Raw genomic sequence first — 17862 nt, forward strand, 5'->3', positions numbered from 1 at the left:
ACTCAAAGGACTATTGCCCTTTGGACCTCTGCTCAAGAACGGTGAGATTTCCAGACAACCTGTTTGTCATCACACAGAGCGCAAGATACGGCTACCTTCTTAGCCATTCACCCATTGAGTATGATAATAGATCATCTGGCTGACCTTTAGAAAGTTCTACTTATAAAGCAAAAGTTCCACTGTTGTAAAAGTGGTCGATCACATCGTGGCATGGGGGATTTTGTAATCATAAGTAACACAGGGAGGCCCCCTCCTAGGGCTAATTTAAATGGAAGAGCAAGTAATAGTTCACTTGGGCACATTTTCTAGGTTTTAAAATGCCATTTCTTTTCTAGCAGGATCAATTTCTAGGCTCTTAACCCAGCACTCACCAGACATTTTTCTTGTGGTTTTGTTTATTCTGGTTGTTACTTAAGTCTCCCCAAAGGGAAGCTCCCGACCATGGCATGAGCTTGGAGCCCCCTGGCCTCCCAATCAGGCTTTGTGGTGGTTGTGATGGGGGCTCTTCCCACTGGGAGGAGAGAGTTTCTGGAGGTGCTTAGGCCAGGACTGGTACAATGTGTAAATTTGATGTAAGTGTGTAAATTTGAAGACTGACAGTCCTATGAGCCTCATTTGTAAAAGTTATGTGAGAGAAAGTTTATAAGCATTCTGGTGTGATCCTCTGTATTAGGTTTGTGTGTGTGTGTGTGTGTGTTGCTACAATGAAATACTTGGGGCACGGTAGCTTTATAAAGAAAAGAGTTTGTTGGATGTGTAGAGCCAAAGGCCCTTAATTAACAATGGCACTCTTGCTGGTTCCAGGGTGGAGGTATATCATGTGACAGGATATAAGGAAAGAGTGACCTCTGTGTGTGTGTGTGTGTGTGTGTGTGTGTGTGTGTGTGTGTGTGTGTGTGTGTGTGTGTGTAGGTATAGGTAGGAGGATCATGGTCCAAGCCTAGCCCTGAGCAAGAACTTAAGATCCTTTCTGGAAAATTATTAAAGCCAAAAGGACTAGAGGGATGGCTCAAAGAGTAGAGTATCTGACTCTCATGTACAGGTCTTGAATTCAAATCCTCGTACTGCCATAATAATAATAATAATAATAATAATAATAATAATAATAATAATAATAGATCTTTTGGAGAGTATACAGATACTCCTTGATTTTCTCCTAGGGTTAACACCCTAGTCCTGGTGAAAATATTCTAAGTTGAAGATACATTAAATACACTGGACCTACCAAGCATCATAATCTGGCACGTATCTCCCTGTGGAGTCTTGATTGTTTTTCTTGTGATCCTGAGTCTGGATGGGAGCTATGGCTTACTGCCCTGCTCAGCATCTTGAGGAAGACTCACACGGGAATTGCTACTATCCTGGGAAAAGATCACAATTCACAACCCAGACTGGTTTCTATGAAATGTAAAGTTGCACATTGTCAAACTGTATTAAGGTAGATACTGTGGGCGCAGTAACATGAGGATGGTGACAGCCTCTGGGAAGACCAGTGAAGCTGGGTACCCCTCCTGATCCACAACTGTTGACTCAATGACCATCTGGATGAGAGAGTGAAATTGGAAACCAGTTTATATTAGATGCACTAGAAGGATTTAGGAGAGGCTCAGACACCCAACTGTGTATGTAGCAGGCTTGGTTACAGAAGCCAAGACTCTTGGCTTGTCTTTACTTAGGAAAAACCACTCAGCACCAACTCACCTTGGACTGTAGTGGTTAATGCTTGTCTTGGAATGAACCCTCAGTTAATCTCAATTTTCTGGCATAGGCCCTGCCTTTGACTAAGCCTATTTGATGAATTGGTTTTGAAAACTAGTACTCAGGGTCAGCTTTTCATGTTTCAATACTGTAGCCTCACCATTGCTCCCAAACACGAGCAAAGCTTAGCTTAGCTTTGTCTCAGACTATGGCATTCAGTCCGTTTGTCATTGCTGTAACAAAATACCTGATGCTGAGTAATGACTATTAAAAAGAGAGGTTTATTTTGTTACACAGTTCTGGTGGGTAGAAAGTCAAAGCAATATGGTGCCGGTGTGACTTCTAGTGAGGGTCTTGTGCTGGATAGAGTTGCATGATGGGGAGAGACAGAGACAGACAGACAGAGACAGAGAGAGAATCACATGGTGAGACAAGAAGCAAAAAGAGAGCCAAGTATGTCTAACTCAATTTCTTACAACTGATTGCAGCTAAATGGATGACAGCCCATTTTAAGGAGCTAATCAGCTCTTCAATGGCTTCACTGACTCCCCACTCTTCTGCTCCTTTGGTAATTAAGCCTCTACACCAGTTCAAGTGATGACAGATGATATTCAAACCACAACACTGAGGTTCTCATCTGACCTCTTACCTTGCTTTTTTCTCCCCAGAATATCCGTTTTTGTATGGCTACCATTAGCATAAAGTCCCCTGAAAAACTGTTGGTCTTGGCCTCACTCTCAGTCCCTTCGGGCTCCTTGCTTTTTTCTTCCAGGGCTCTGTGGCAGGGAAGGACCCGACCCGTTTTTGTCCTTACGACCAGTGAGGCTTGGGGTCATTGTCACAAGTGTGATTTGCTGGGAGGTTAATCATGAGCCTGAGCTGAGGCAGAAAATTCTCCAGTGGAGAACTTTAGCTTTAATGCAGGTCCAGCAAAGACCTCAACAAAGGTCTCTACCCAGGAGGTAGAGGTCTAGGATTGGTTCTTCAGAGTGATTCTGAGTGGAGGCTTGGAGGCTGAGCTTCCCCTCCACAATGACCAGGAGTTGGGCACAGACTGCTCCTGGGAAAGGAATGTGATGTGGGCCAGGTGCTGTCTGTGGCTGAAGCAGTTCTGGAGAGCTGCTAACACGTCCCCGCCCTGACAGTGCATGCTGTTGTCCAGGACAAAGGATCCCAGGATGCTCACACAGTTGCTTGGCCTTGCAGAGGTAGTAGTTTCAAGCTTGTACTGGGCAGACTTGGGCTCAACTTCTGCCTCAGCCACTGATCTGCTGGTCCCTGGAAAAATTCTTTTTTCCTCTTTTGGTTGTGGGGCTTGAACTCAGGGTCTGGGCTCTGTCCCCAAGTGTTTGCACTCAAGGCTAGTGCTCTACCACTTTGAGCCACAGTGCCACTTACAGTTTTCTGGTAGTTAATTGGAGATAAGAGTCTTATGGACTTTCCTATCCTGGCTGACTTTGAGCCAGGATCCTCGGATCTCAGCCTCCTGAGTAGCTAGGCATAAGCCACTGATGCCCAGCTTGGAAAAATTCTTTTTCTATAACTGAGGGATGTTTTGTGACTGGTGAATTTGCTTCACTGTTCACTGCAAAATACTTTGTATAGTTAGGAGGAGAAGATCAAAGTGAGAGAAAGGACTTTACAGGGTCTTATCCAGCAATAAGTAGCATGTGCCTGGGTGAGGGTGGCTAAGTTTTGGAGCAGATTAAAAATTGCACAGGATATTGGGTGCAGAAGTACCACGCAGCTTGTGAATAGCAATACAGTCTATCAGTGACTGTGTGTGTGTGTGCATGCATGGGAATGGACGTGTGTGTGCGTGCATGCATGCATGTGCTGTGCAAGTGCATGCGCTGGTACTGGGACTTGAACTCTAGGCCTCATTATCCCTCTCACCATTTTTGCTTAAGACTTGCCCTCTGCCACTTGAACTACAGTTCTACTTGCAGCTGTATGCTGGTTAATTGAAGATAAGAGCCACACAGATTCATCTGCTTAGGCTGACTTTGCAGTGCTGTCCTTAGATCTCAGTCTCCTGAGTGGCTAGGACGACAGGCACATAGTCTGTCATTCTTACAAGACACCACTACTCTCACCTGCAGGTGCCCTGTGGGTGGCTGGTCATTGTCTCCTCTTTCATGCACACAGCCTGCCTCTGGCATTCTGTCTCTCCAGGTGACACAGAAGATCCCCCTGGTGATTGTGCAAGGCCACCTGGTCTCGGAAGGGGTCCTGCTCTTCGGTCACCACCACTTCTACATCTGTGAGAACTTCACCTTGTCCCCTACGGGCGATGTCTACTGTACCCGCCACTGCTTATCCAAGTGAGTTCTCCACTTCTCCCAGCAGATTTGTCCCAGCCCTGTCTCTTTTTCAGACACCTCTACCTTCCAAACTCCCATTTGGCTCTTACTGTGGACTTGGACCCTGAAATGGAGCCATGAGACAAAACAACCACCTACAGGCATACACCATCCACGGCCATGGTTCCCCAATGCAGTGTTTGGCATGGGCGACAGCATGGCTGCTCCCTGTGTCTCTCATGGTACAGAATGGAGCACGGTTCTTGTGAATATTTCCTCAAGTTCTTGGGTAATTGAATTCAGTCACATCAGTTTACATATTTAATGATTAATTGGCCAGTCATGACTTGGTGCCTACACAGTGGGTATGACCCTTCGTGCAGCCCATAACATGAACAACATAAACAGGTTCTTCGGAGGAAGAGTGGATGGAGCACACTGTCTTCATGGATTGATGGAGGCACTTGGACTTCCATACTTAGATAATCTGGCCTGGTGTGTGGGATGGGAGGCTTCCTGAGGGAGATGGCTCTTGGAGGATGGGTGAGGTTTGGCCAGAAATCTTCAGTCATTTTGACATCAATATTTGACATCCCTAACAGGAAATTCTGAAGTCTTTCTTTAGTAGCATGCATGTTCGAATCTATCTGCATTCAGCTAGCCTTCCTGATCAATTCTCTGCGTTCAACTAGCTCTTACTGATCAGTTCTCTTGTGTTCATAAAGTACAGCCATTCAAAATCAAATTCATGGGGGTGGCAGTTTTTCTAAAAGTCCAGTTATGAAGTTAGGCTTTTCACTTGATCCTTGCTGTGGAAGATGTTGGGAGAAAGATTACCTTGTGCAGAGACAGGCTTTCTCCTATGGCTAGCAAAGGTTGCACGATGAGAGTGTACACTCAGCCCTGTCATTTTGTAGACAAGCTCACATCCGAATCACCCAGAGGTCTCATGGGAGCACAGACTTTGGAGCCCTGATTGCTCTCTGATTTCTCTCCAGCTCAGAGGGATTCTACCATTTGTTTGGGTTACTGACAAAGAAATGAGAGTTGTAATCTGCTAGTGGGTAAGAAGTTGAATCCCCAGTGTGTGTGTGTGTGTGTATGTGTGTGTGTGTGCGTGCGTGTGTGTGTGTGTGTGTGTGTGTGTGTGTGTGTGTGTGTGTGTGTGTGTGTGTGTATGTGCATGTCAGGAAGCCCAAGACAGAGGGTGTGGAAATGGAGCCATCAGCCCACCCTCTTTAGATTTAGAATTGCTTTCTAGGCCTTGGCATCTTCCCTCTGCTAATTTCCATCTTTTATTCATATCAAACGCTCACTGATTGCTGCAAGTCTTCTGTGCTTTTCCAAGGCAGGAGGAACATAATTAATACTTGGCACACTCTTCTCATCTTATTGCTCATGTTTTATTGATACTGATCAATAGTGACAATGGGTCTGCAGACTTGCCTTTCTGAGAGCTGATGAAAGCTTTCTACTCTACCGGTGTACACGGCATGTCCACGTGGAGACGTGTATGATCCATCGTCTCACACTCCACCTGGGTTTGGATTGAGCTGGTGTTAGATAAGATAGTATTGATTAGGTACATTGTGTTTATGAGGTACTTCTAATCATGATCAAATCGACTCTCTTCTGCACTCTGAATAGAAGCCCAGTGGTCAAGTTGAACATACTCACTTGATTTACGATGACAGGAGAGACTCCTCCTGTCTGGAAAGGTACTCTTCTAGAATGCAAAGAGGAGCAGAGCGAGAACAAATGACTATACAAGTGTGTCATTGGGGAATTGCATGGGTAATTTTAGTTACCATACCTCAAAGAAATGTTTGTTAATCAGACAGCACCAGCCCTCCCGGGTCTTGTCTACTGCCCAAAGGAACTCCTGGCATTCCTGGAGAGATGGTTCTCAGAGACAGGCTTGTAGATCATGTCAGATCAATTGGGATTACATCTGGTTCTGACCATAGAGACTAAGGAAGATACATAAATAAGCCTGTTAAAAATAAAGCTAAGTCAACCCTGAAATGCTTCTCTAAAAGACTGCTATCAAGTTGAGTACAGTTGGTCATTAGACCTTGAAAGAGACTCTGATGTACCATAAAACCCTCTTCACAAAGTCTAAGAACACTGCACATCCCCCCTGTCTGACTGGACTTATTTATTGAGACTTTTCAGCAGAAACCCTCCAAGATTAATTTTTACTGAGTTTCTTTCTTGGCTATATTAGTTTGCTAGGGTTGTCAGAATCTGGGTGGCTTTAAAAGTTTATTGTTTTACAGCCCAGAAGCTAGAGGTGCAAAATCAAGGTGTCAGCAGAGCCTTGTTCTCTTGACTGCTCACAAGCAGGTTTAAGGGAATCCTTTCTCATTTCTTTCAGCTTGTGAATTTGTGGATAATCCCTGGCATTCCTTGGCTTGTAGCTACGTGAAGCCAATCACGAGTCACAAGGCTGTGATGTGTCTTCACATCATCTTCCCTCAGTGTTTGTCTCTGTGTTTACGTTTCCCATTTTAATGAAGAACCAGTTATGATTAGAGCCTATCCCGGTGACCTCATTTTAACCTGAAGGCCTCTGAAATGCCCTATTTCCATATAGCGTCACGTTCTGACCGTAACCTATATTTGGAAAATTGGTCATAAATTGATCTAAAACAATGGCCAGTCCAGCCCATAACATAGAACATCTGAGCCATTTTGTAGGAACCTAAACCATCCAGCAGAATCTAGGGGTGAGCTATTAAATCAAGATGCAGACTCCACCTCTGTGATCATATTCAGGCCCTAAGTCTCTAATTCAATTCTAAAACAATGAATTAAAAATCTACCTTATGTCAGAAGGTTCTCCAGATACAAAGGGGTGAGTCAGACATGGGCTGAGCCCAGTGAAGAGCTTACGATTGAGCAACAGTTCCAGGGACACATTTTAGGTACAATTCAGACAGTTATTGAATAACTTCAAATTAGGGTGGAAAGAAAAATGCATTTCCCTCCCTTCCTTCCTTCCTTCCTTCCTTCCTTCCTTCCTTCCTTCCTTCCTTCCTTCCTTCCTTCTTTCCTTCCTTCCTTCCTTCCTTCCTTCCTTCCTTCCTTCCTTCCTTCCTTCCTTCCTTCCTTCCTTCCTTCCTTCCTTCCTTCCTTCTTCTTTCCCTATTTTGTGCTGGTCCTGGAGCTTGAACTCAGGGCCTGAGCACTGTTCTTGAACTTTTTTGCTCTACCACTTGAGCCATAGCTCTGCTTCTGGCATTTTTGGTGTTTAATTGAAGATAAGAGTCTCACAAACTTTCCTTCATAGGCTGGCTTTGTACCTTGATCCTCAGAGCTCAGGTTTCTGAATGAATAACCTGGATTACAGGCATGAGCCACTGGCACTCAACTCAAAATATATTTCTGCTATTTATCCCTGCTGGCAAGGACTAGTATGATGACTGTTACTTAGCTGACTGTGATTTCCCTAATAAGGATGTTGAAAGTCCTCTTGTGATCAACCTGGCTGTCTTCATACGTTGTAGTCTGGTAGCTGTGGGAGAGTACCATGGTGACAGTGTCCTATGAGCCACAGCTGCTGACCTCTAAAGAAGACCATCGACAAGCTGCCCTTCCTACCCATTGACCTGGAATGCCTGGGATCAAATTTATTCTTCACTTGTAGGGCATGTTGTCAGAGACACCCAATCACTGCTGTGGGAATCATGCTACAGAAAAAATTTAGCTTTTCATAATCCCAGTTACTCAGGAGGCTGAGATCTGAGGATTGCTGTTCGAAGCCAACCCAGGCAGGAAAATCCATGAGACTCTTACCTCCAATAAGCTACTCAGAAAAAGCCAGAAGTGGCACTGTGGTTCAAGAGGTAGAGTACTAGCCTTGAGCCAAAGAGCTCAGGGTTAGTGCCCAGTCTCTGAGTTCAAGCCCCACAACTGACCCCCCTAAAAGAAATCAGCTTTTCTGAAGATTCTAGTCTATCCAACTATTCTTGTCCTATGAGATCATACAGCTCCCATATTCCAGAACTGCAAGCCCTTCCCACTTGCCCAGTGCCTTCTTCCTCCTGCTATCAGTGTGTCAGAGTCCTACATCACAGAATCTGGAAGCAGGAAGTAAAGTGAGAAGAGAGCACTGGCAGGAAGAGCCCTGTGAAATCTTTAAGGAAACCTCCTCAGGGAGGGAAGACAGCATTGAAAAAGCTTAGGTTTACGGTCAGAGACTCTGGGTTTGAATCCAAGTTCTAGCTGTTAGTATCCCATGTATCCTTGGAAAGGTCTTCGTCTCTCTGGAATGCAGCTTCCTGATTTAGATTGTGGGGCCAAGGGCAGTGTGTGCTGAGGGGAGCGGTTCCTTTTGGGGGAGGATCAGATGAAACAGCAGATGGGGAAGTGCTTGCCACCCAGGAACCTGGCAATCACTGAGGAAAAATCCCAGGGCTCAGGGGAAGGTGAGGGGCAGAGAACCACGGCCCTGGCACAGTCTGCAGAGGATAGAAAGTGAAACAAATGGAGAGTTACAGTGTTGAGGACATCACTGTGATTCCTACAGCAAGGGCCTGGGTTGCACACAAGGGATTCTTGACTATCATTCTTACCAGGCCTTCATTTGAATGCTGTGTGGCCTAAGCCTAGGGGAGGACATAAGGTCATCACTGTGACCCCATGGGAGTCAGGAAAGTTGAAGGGAAGTTTAGATCCAAATCCAGCAGAAGCATTAATAATAGACAGAAGGCCTTGGCCAGCAGCAAATTTGAATGAAAGCATTATGGAAGAAGTGTCTAGACCCAAAGCCACATTAGCCACATTATACCTTTTTTTGGTAGTTAATTGGGGATATCATGGACTTTCCTGCCTGAGCTGTCTTCAAACCCTGATGCTCACACCTTAAACTCCCCCATAGCTAGTATTACAGGTGTGATTACACTGGCACCCTGGCTCATATTTTATATTTAATCAATCATGCAGTAATTGCTCAGAGCAGAGGGTATGCAAGGGCTACTCTGAGAAGGGGCATGTGGGGTCCCAGAGAACTTGAGTTTGCCTCTTCAAAGTTGAGCAGTGCATGGGCTTCCTTTCCACCCAGAAACTGCAATCCTTGATTTGAGTCCTTTGTCTCTGTGGTCTCAAAGAGGGTGAAGCACAATGGCAAAGACGTATTGAAAATAAAGGTAAGCCAAGCTCCCACTAGACAGGAGGGGCCCCAAGCACCTGGGGTGCTTGTGCAGGACTTCATAAGGTGTCTCTAGGAGAGAGTTCAAGTGGCTCAAGTGGTAGAGTGCCAGCTTGGAGCAGAAAAAAGCCAGGCAAGAATGCAAAGCCCCAAGTTCAAATCCCAGTATTAGCAAATACACAAACACACAAAAAGAAATAAAAAGAAAAAGAAGTAATAACCACAATAACAATAAACTAGAAAATTACAATAATTTATCATAATAAGTTATTTAAAGCTTACAAATGGTTTTCTTACAAAAAATGCCAATAATGGCTAAGATACACAGTTAACAGGAGCTGTGCCATTTTGAAACTCAAACTCTACTTTTCCATAAGATCTTGAGAGTTTACCTTTAATCTAGTTGAGCACCTGCCCATCCATCTCCTGGTGGCTGGCAAAAGGACTTCGCATTTGTCCTGTGTACTTGGTCTAAAATCCAAAGACTTCAGCATGATCACAAGGCCCCAGATGGATCAGCCCAGTCTCTACTATCTCTTTATCAAATGCAGTTTTCCCTTAGGCTCTTGGTGGGCCAGTGGAACCCCTTTCAAGTTTGGCAACTACCACAAGCTTCTTCAATCAAAGTGAACGTATTTGTCAGGCGCTGAAGTGGCTCATACCCATGATTCTAGCTACTCAGGAGGCTGAGATCTGAGGATCATAATTTGATGTTAGCAGGGGCAGGAAAATCTGTGAGATTCTTATCTCCTGTTAGCCACCAAAAAGCCAGAGGTAGAACTGTGGTAGAAGTGGTAGAGTGACAGTCTTGAGGGGAAAAAGCTAGGGGATTCCTTCTCTTTCCATCCCCCAAGCCTAGATGTCACAAGCTGAATGAATTCCGGCTTCTCATCAGTCGTTTTTGCTGTATGATTTAAGTGGTGTCTTCAGTATTGAGTGGACCCCTTTTTGTCTCAGGCTGCACACACCTAGTTATTCAGTGTAGCCCAACTAGAGAGATCTCAGGGATGGGGATGTGGGAAATGGTCCAGGGGACTGGAGGGCCACATGTTTTAGCACCTTCTCTCAGAGACCTGCACCCAGGAAGTTTTCTGACCTTTCTGTGACAACGTCGTCCTGTCCCCTGGGAGACTAGCATCTCTCTCAACGCCCAGGGCAGCAGAGCTCCCAGTGTCAGAGTTCCGGATGCAGGAGTCCTACGGCCCTGCACTTAGAAATTGCTTGCCAGGTTAACAAGAGTCTTCACCCCAGTTAGTAAAACCACAGCCTCCTCTATTGTGTCCCTAGAAACTTGTGTAGGACCAGTGGAGCCTGTCCAACGCCCCAACCCCTGCGCATGTCCAAACCTGGTCTCTGCATGTCATGTTTCCTTTCCAGCATCAGCGATCCCTTCATTTTCAACCTGTGCAGCAAAGACAGGTCATCTGACCATTACTCCTGCCAGCGCCACAGCTATAAGGACCTTAGGGAACTCCGGCTGGCCCGCTTCCTCCTGCAGGTATGTAGGAGGGCTGGTGGGAAGCTGGGCACCACAGAGGCTGTTTCTCGGTGACTCCACGTGGCCCCTGTGCACAGCCCTGGGGGATACCTGTGAGACTCAGGTGTGTGTCAGGCCCTGACTGCTGGTGGCTCTGACTCCACACTGTCTTCAGGCCAGGACGTTGGCTTTGGGGCCAGTCTTGCTCTCTGGGTGATTGAGGGTCCAGCAGCGTTGCCTCTTTGCTGTTGTGTGTGGGTGTGGATGTGGGGGGATGATGGTGGTGGTTTGAGCTCAGGGCCTGGTGCTCTCCCTTGGTCTTTCTCTCAAGGCTGGTGCTCGACTACTTAAGCCACACCTCCACTTCCAGCCTTTCCTGGTTCATTGGAGTTGAGTCTCACAGGCTGGCTTTGAACCAGGATTCTCAGATCTCAGCCTCCTGAGTAGTAAGGATTGCAGCCTTTCTGCTTTCTTTTCTTTCCACATACTCCACTGTTCCCTTGGAAATGTAGGAATAGAGGGCACTTTGGCTACACTGCATTGCCCGACAACTTGATGGGTCCAGTGCTGCCTCCCCTGCTGACACCCCTTCCCTATTGCTGGCCTCTCTCCCCTCACTTCCCCATCTTCCCACACTGACTGTTGGCCAGAGCTCTGGGTTCCTGATGCTTTCCTAGGCCAGGTAGTTTGGGGACCTGCTGTCTGCCCTGTCTGATTGGCATCTCCCAGAGCATCTCCACTGCTAGCAGAGGTTTCCCAGGTACTAACAGGAGATAGTAGCTCCTTTCAGAGGAGCTTTATCTCGTGAATAAACCAGTCTGCTTAGAAACCTTACCTCAGAGGCTGAGGGAGGAGGATACATGCCAGTGGCCTTGAACACAGGTCACCTCCATCAGCTTGACCTCAGCAAGATAAAGATGCACCTCAGCCCCAGGCCTGTGAGGCAGCTGCAGGGCAGAGCATGAGGAGATGCAGGGCCCTCGCTCCCTTTCTCTGCAGGGCCTGGGCTAGTTCTGAAGGCCAGCAGTGGGCATTGTTTGTTCCTGATGAAGTTAATAAGGACACCTTTGATGGATACTTTTTGAGTGCATGGAACATTGAATTCATCATGCATCTCAAGCAGGAGCTTCATTAGTATTCTTTGAAACTGAAGCTCAGGGAGGCCTCTTGGGAAGGTAGATTCTAGAAAGTACCAGCTGCCCTGCAGCTCAGGTTTAAGCCAGTGGCACTGAGTCTAGGCCTCTGGTGAGTTCCCTCTTCCTCTTGCTGCTGCTTTTGTCTGTCATTTGTCATGTCCTCCCCGAACTTTGGAGAATAACTAGAAGATGTGCATGAAGAGGCAGCCCTGCCGAGCAGGCTCTAGACACATGAAGGAGGCCACATCTGATCCAGGCTGTGGCCCATTTGGTCATTGAGCATCTCAGCCTTCAATGCACAGGCCACGTCTTATCTTTTCTACCCCTATAATGTACAGTGCTGAAAATATTTTGGCGCACAGAGTAGGTACTCAAAAAAGCTACCTTTCATGATTCTGTGTTCGCCTTTTTGATTGTTTGTTTTTGTCAGTCGTGGGAGCTGAACTCTGGGCCTGGGCGCTGTCCCTCAGCTCTTCAGCTTAAGGCTAGTGTTCTACCACTTGAGCCACAAGGCCACTTCTAGCTTTATCTGCTTATGTACTGCTGAGGAATTGAACCCAGGGCCTCATGCATTCAAGGCAAGCACTCTACCACTGAGACAACTTCGCAGCCCCTCACCTTATAAGTTATTTGTGGTAGCAAATAGCTTTAGTTTATTTTCTTCAGCAAACAATGATTGTTTCCACATGGTTGGTTATTTGCCTGATGGTAGTAGAAGCCAGACATAGGAGAGGGTGTGTGTGTGTGTGTGTGTGTGTGTGTTTGTGTGTGTGTGTGTGTTGCCAAGTGGGACAAGGGTAGCCTAAGGGGGAACTTTGGGAACCAGGCCACCAATCATCCAGCTCGGAGAAAATCAGAGCCTGGCACTTGAGGTAGCCAGTGCAAGCTGGAGCCGACAGTGAAGTCTATAGATTCTATTTTGCTTTGTTTTGCACATTATTTGTTTCTCCTTGTAAAGAGAAACACCCCAGACTCTTAAATGTCACCAGAGGAGAGGGGTAGGAAATATTTTTGCAGATGCCCTTTGCCCAGGCATTTGGATGACTGCACTTGGAAAGCTCAGTTCCACGTTGGTGGAAGTGGGACATAGTTGCAGTCGGACACAGGACCACATTATCAGAGTCTGACTCTTATTCCTACCTGCCTGGGTTTTTCCAGGCCTCCGCTTTGCTTCTCCCTATTCTCCCTGGAAATTCCTTTCCCCTAAATTCATCTTATCCTTCATGCTTCCTTATTCCAAGTCTGTTACTTCCATGGCTTGGAATAGAAGAGATGGAGAGAGTACAAGAGGAAGGAAAGAAAAAAGAAAGAAAAGCATGTAGATTCTATTAGGCATTAACATCATACTTTTAATAATGGCATTGCTGACTGTGCAAAACACCTTCTTGTCTCCTGTGTCTGTAGATGAAACCACAGTGGTGCTCAGGGTGAGAATCAATCCCACTCTGTTAACTTCTGATGTTTCTGCTGAGGTGACTCTTGATTCAAGAAACCAAGCCCCTGACCTGGAAGTGTCTGGAAGGGGCAATTGAGCAGGTCACCCTTTTGCCTATTCCTCATTTATCCTGGAAGTAGAGATTTTACTTTCTGCTTCATCCAAAGGAGATGGCAGCTGTGGCCAGGACCCTGGTCTCCTGTCCATTCTGTAGAGCCTCCACTCCCCCATCACCAAGGTTTTCCTACCCTCAAGAGAGATCAGAAGGACTAACCAGGGACAGGAACCCACATGACCCATGGCCATTCGCTGTTTCACTCAAAGGAATCTCCATTTCAGGAAATATCTGCAGCAGTAAAGGCTCTTCTCTTTGTAGGATATTGCCCTAGAGATCTTCTTCCAGAATGGACATACCAAGCTCCTTGTCTTCTACAGCAATGATCGGAGTAAAGCCTTCAAAAGGTAAGGTATTGAAAAACAACCCTCCTTCTGAGGAAATAGGTTCTAAACCCAAAGTATAGTGACAGAGAAACTTGGTTCTGTTCTCAGGAAAAGCATTTTCAAATTGCAGCGGGGAGGATTCAGATCATGCTCCAGGAAGAATATCCTGACCCCCTAGAGCTAGAATTGTAGATCAAAGAACAGACAAAGGAGATAAATTCCTTCCATATGTCCTGAAGATTCCATATTGGTGGGGTAAAGTGATTTGGGTTGTATTGTAGTGAGTGCTGGGAGAGAAAGTCATGCAGATAAAATCTATTTAAGACCTTGGATCTTTAATTGGCCTTTCAGAATGTTCCGGCTCTATTTCCTAACTTTCCAAGTTATAAGCTCACTTGTTGATCCTGATTTTAGTGGCTCAAATTTTTTATCTCATTGCAAGCAACTGATTGTTTCCCTTTGTACACTGAACATTTATTGTCTTAGAAAAGCCTGTTCTGTCAGCGCAATTCCTCTTTCTTCAACTAAATGAGTCATTATAAGAAATGCAAGCCAGTATCTGAATTCCTAATATTCAAGGTCATTTGTGTTCACTGTTACGAAAGTTACTGAAAAAAACAAACATTTGCAGAGGATCTAGAGAACACAGAGAGGAAGGTAAGGCTTGAGCCACGGAGAGACAACATATAGTTTGGAGGACCAGGAAGGTATTATGTTCTCCTCTGCTTTGGGCTGGAAGTTTGGAGGTGAGCTTTGATACTCCTGGCTTTGGAGCCCTAATTTCTGCTCAGAGGTTCCAGCTTTGTCTTCTTGGTGGCCCTGGTCAGTAAGTGGCCCAGGGTTAGCCACTGCATCCCAGGGGCAGGGCCAGAGTAGAGAAAAACAACGGCTGTGAGGGGCTAATGATTTAGCCCTGGGCCTACCCACGAGTCTCTGGTGAGGTTTCTTGAGTACCAGATGAGGCAATTCTTACAAGGACCGCTGTTAAATTTCCTTCTAAAACTATTTTCCAAGTCCATGTTAGACCAATGGAATAAGGAGACATGTAATGTTGATCTTAATTCACTTTTCCTCAAAAATAGAATTCTACAATTGATCTAGAAGGCTTATACAGAGTCATCTGGCCAGTTTTATATCAGTGTTATATAATAACTGATGTAATCAACTCATAAAGAGAAAAGCAATATTTGGGTTCATGATTTTTGGATGTCCCAGCTCATGACTAGTTAGCCCTGTCGCTTTAGGCCTATGCAGAGCATTCAGCTCATAGCAGAGGAGTGAGAGGGAGAGAGAGACAGAGATAGAGAAGGGGAGAGAGAGAGAGAGAGAGAGAGAGAGAGAGAGAGAGAGAGAGAGAGAGAGAGAGAAGAAAAAGAAGGAGGAGGAGGAAGGGGAAGAGGAAGAAGTATGGAGGTCTCGCAATCACATTTTTTGTGGCAGTCTAGGGGCTTGAACTCAGGGCCTGGATGCTGTCCCTGAGATTTTGTGCTCAAGACTGATGCTCTGACACTTGAGCCACAGCTTACTTTCCAATTAACTTACTTCCAATTACTTACTTTCCAATTAACATGGTTAATTGGAGATAAGAGTCTCACAGACTTTCCTATCCTAGCTGACTTTGAACCGTGATCCTTATATCTCAGCCTCTTGAGTAGCTAGGATGACAGGCCTGACCCACTGGTGCTTGCTCCATAATTCCTTTGAAGGTCATGCCCCAATGACCTAAAAACCTCCCATTAGGCCCTATCTCTTAAAGGTTTCATTTACCTCTTAAAGGTGCTACCCTGGGGACCATGTCTTTAGTACATGGGCCTTGGGAAACATTTAAGATGCAAACTATAGCACATAGCTTAGGCCTAATGTAAACTCTGACCACACTGATTCTTCCTATAGTGTCTTAAGATAGCATTTGTCCTCCAAGTGTATAGCAGTAATTGTCGAAGAGGGTTATGGAAATGTCAAGTGCCTGAGGAGGCATGTCTATCAAAATGTCTTCATAGCTATTGTTTTATTTCCATCATTGTCTACATTGAAGCAAGAGTGCTAGAAGATGCTAAGGGGTTCTCAGAGGTACACAGGCCTGGTTCTTCCCTTCGCAGGACAAGGTGGGACATGGAAGAAAGCTAGAATGGACCAACTTCTTTGTCTGGTTCTAGAAATATTTCTACTGGTACTAGGAAAGGCCCAACTCTGCTGATAAGATCCTTTCTTTTTTGTTAGTTTCTGCTCTTATCAACCTACCTTGAAGGGCAAAGGAATCACGGATGACCCCCTCAATCTAAGGTAACGTAGTGTGGGGGAGAGGGTGCTCTCTGGGCTCGGTACTATTCTCAATTTCGTTGTTGTTCTCTAAGGGTCAAACAAAGAACATGCCTATCTGTTTCTCTAGTTTTCTCTCTCCAATGTCCATAAGCTTTCATCCTATTCCTAAAATTCCTTTTGAACTTCAGCCTCTATAAACTGATCTTCAAGTCCCCCAGATCTAAATGGCATCAAGTGCCCCTTCTGTCATGATTGGGCCTAGTGCTTGTAGATATGTTTATCCTGGCACAACCTTGGGTGGGGGGGGGTCAGGCCCTCAAATTTGGGCTGGTGAATCATTCTGCAGGGAGAGTTGCTGAATGCTTAGAAGCTAAATCAATACAGGCGATACAGCTTTACTCCGGAAACTTGAAATCCAAAATGCTCCAAAGTCCCAAATTTTGAAGAACTGATATCATCACACAGAGAATAAAATTCCACATGTGGCTTCATTCAATAGGGCTATAGTCAAAAGGCAAAAACACTGAAAATATTGTGTAATATTATCTTCAGGTTATGTGTATCACATGGATATGATAGACCATTGAAGTTGGAAATGTGGGAGTTGTTGATGACCTATAAAACAGTGATAGGAATTTTTTGGTTAAATTTGGGTCCTGTCCCTAAGATCTCTCATTATGGATATGCTCATATCCCCCAATCCAAACACGTGTCAAATCTGAATCGTTTCTGGTTCTGAGAATTTTGGGTTAGGAGGCATTGATCTAAATATGATAGCCTATGAATCATATGGTGATTTATAATCTATCTGATAGGGTATGTTCATAGGGAAAGCACCTTTAACGTCACCGAGGAATCCTTTTCTGCAAGGCCAATCCAGAGGCCTTTATATTTATATTAAAAAAAATTGTTCAATGCTTTCTTTTTACTTTCAGTTGGAAATGAGGGATAAAGTGGGTGTGGTTTTCTCCAGGAATGTGTTATGTAGAATGTGTTATGTGTTATGTAGGAATGTGTTATGTAGGGATGGGAAGGAGTGCCCCAGAAATGATATCCACCACTAATTCACTTAAAATTATGTTGATAGATTTGAATGTGGCATTTATGCTTAACAAAGCTATAAGCAAAATAGCAAAAACATCCTGTGCCCTTATTGAATTTCTATTCATGTGAGGAGGACAGACATAAATCAATTTGTGTGAGTGAACTATAAAGCATAATAGACAATAAATACAGGAGACAAAGCAGATGAAGGTGGACATTGAAATCTTAGATGGGATGAAGGACACTTCTATCAAGAAAACAGTATTTGAATATAATGTAGTTAGGAAAGACCATTTCAGGAGAAAGATCAAAGCCAGTTGGGTGCCAGTGGCTCATACCTGTAATCCTGGCTACTCAAGAGGCTCAAATCTGGGGATCATGGCTTGAAGCCAGCCCCAGTAGGAAAGGTCAAGAGATTCTTATCCCCAATTAACTACCCCTCCACCCCAAACAAAAAATAGAAATAAAGCTGTGGCTCAAGAGGCAGAATGCTAGCCCTAAGTGTGTGTATGTGTGTGTTTGTGTGTGTGTGTGTGTGTGTTCGTGAGTGTGTGTGCACGCGCACCCATGTGCGCCTGCATGCACGCCCATCCTGGGGCTTGAACTCAGGGCCTGGGTGCTGTCCTTTAGCTTTTGCTTAAGGCTAGAGCTCTGCCACTCAAGCCACAGCTCCACTTCTGGCTCCTCACACCCTTTTTTGGTGATTAATTGGAGCTAAGAATCTCAAAAAAAGTTACATGGACTTTTCCTGCCTAGGCTGGCTTTGAACCACAATCCTCAGATTTCAGCCTCCTGAGTAATTAGGATTATAAGCATGAGCCTCTGGTGCCCTGTTGCATTTTCATTTTTAAATAACTATAGATTCATCAGAATGAATAATATAGAGATGCTCCATACACTCTGTCCTTCCTCTT

General features: G+C 45.2%; 1 protein-coding gene across 1 annotated transcript in view; it reads left to right on the forward strand.

Moving 5' to 3' along the window:
• Positions 1-17862, forward strand: part of Wdfy4 (WDFY family member 4) — a 268757-nt gene that overhangs the window by 179553 nt on the left and 71342 nt on the right. Inside the window, exons 46-49 of the mRNA XM_070020489.1 lie at positions 3874-4022; positions 10531-10651; positions 13578-13663; positions 15863-15925. Of these exons, the coding sequence (XP_069876590.1) occupies positions 3874-4022; positions 10531-10651; positions 13578-13663; positions 15863-15925 (419 nt within the window). The remainder of the gene's footprint in view (positions 1-3873; positions 4023-10530; positions 10652-13577; positions 13664-15862; positions 15926-17862) is intronic.

Source organism: Dipodomys merriami, unplaced genomic scaffold (assembly GCF_024711535.1).
Source record: "Dipodomys merriami isolate MVZ:Mamm:240054 unplaced genomic scaffold, mDipMer1.0.p SCAF_14, whole genome shotgun sequence".
Lineage (NCBI taxonomy): Eukaryota > Metazoa > Chordata > Mammalia > Rodentia > Heteromyidae > Dipodomys > Dipodomys merriami.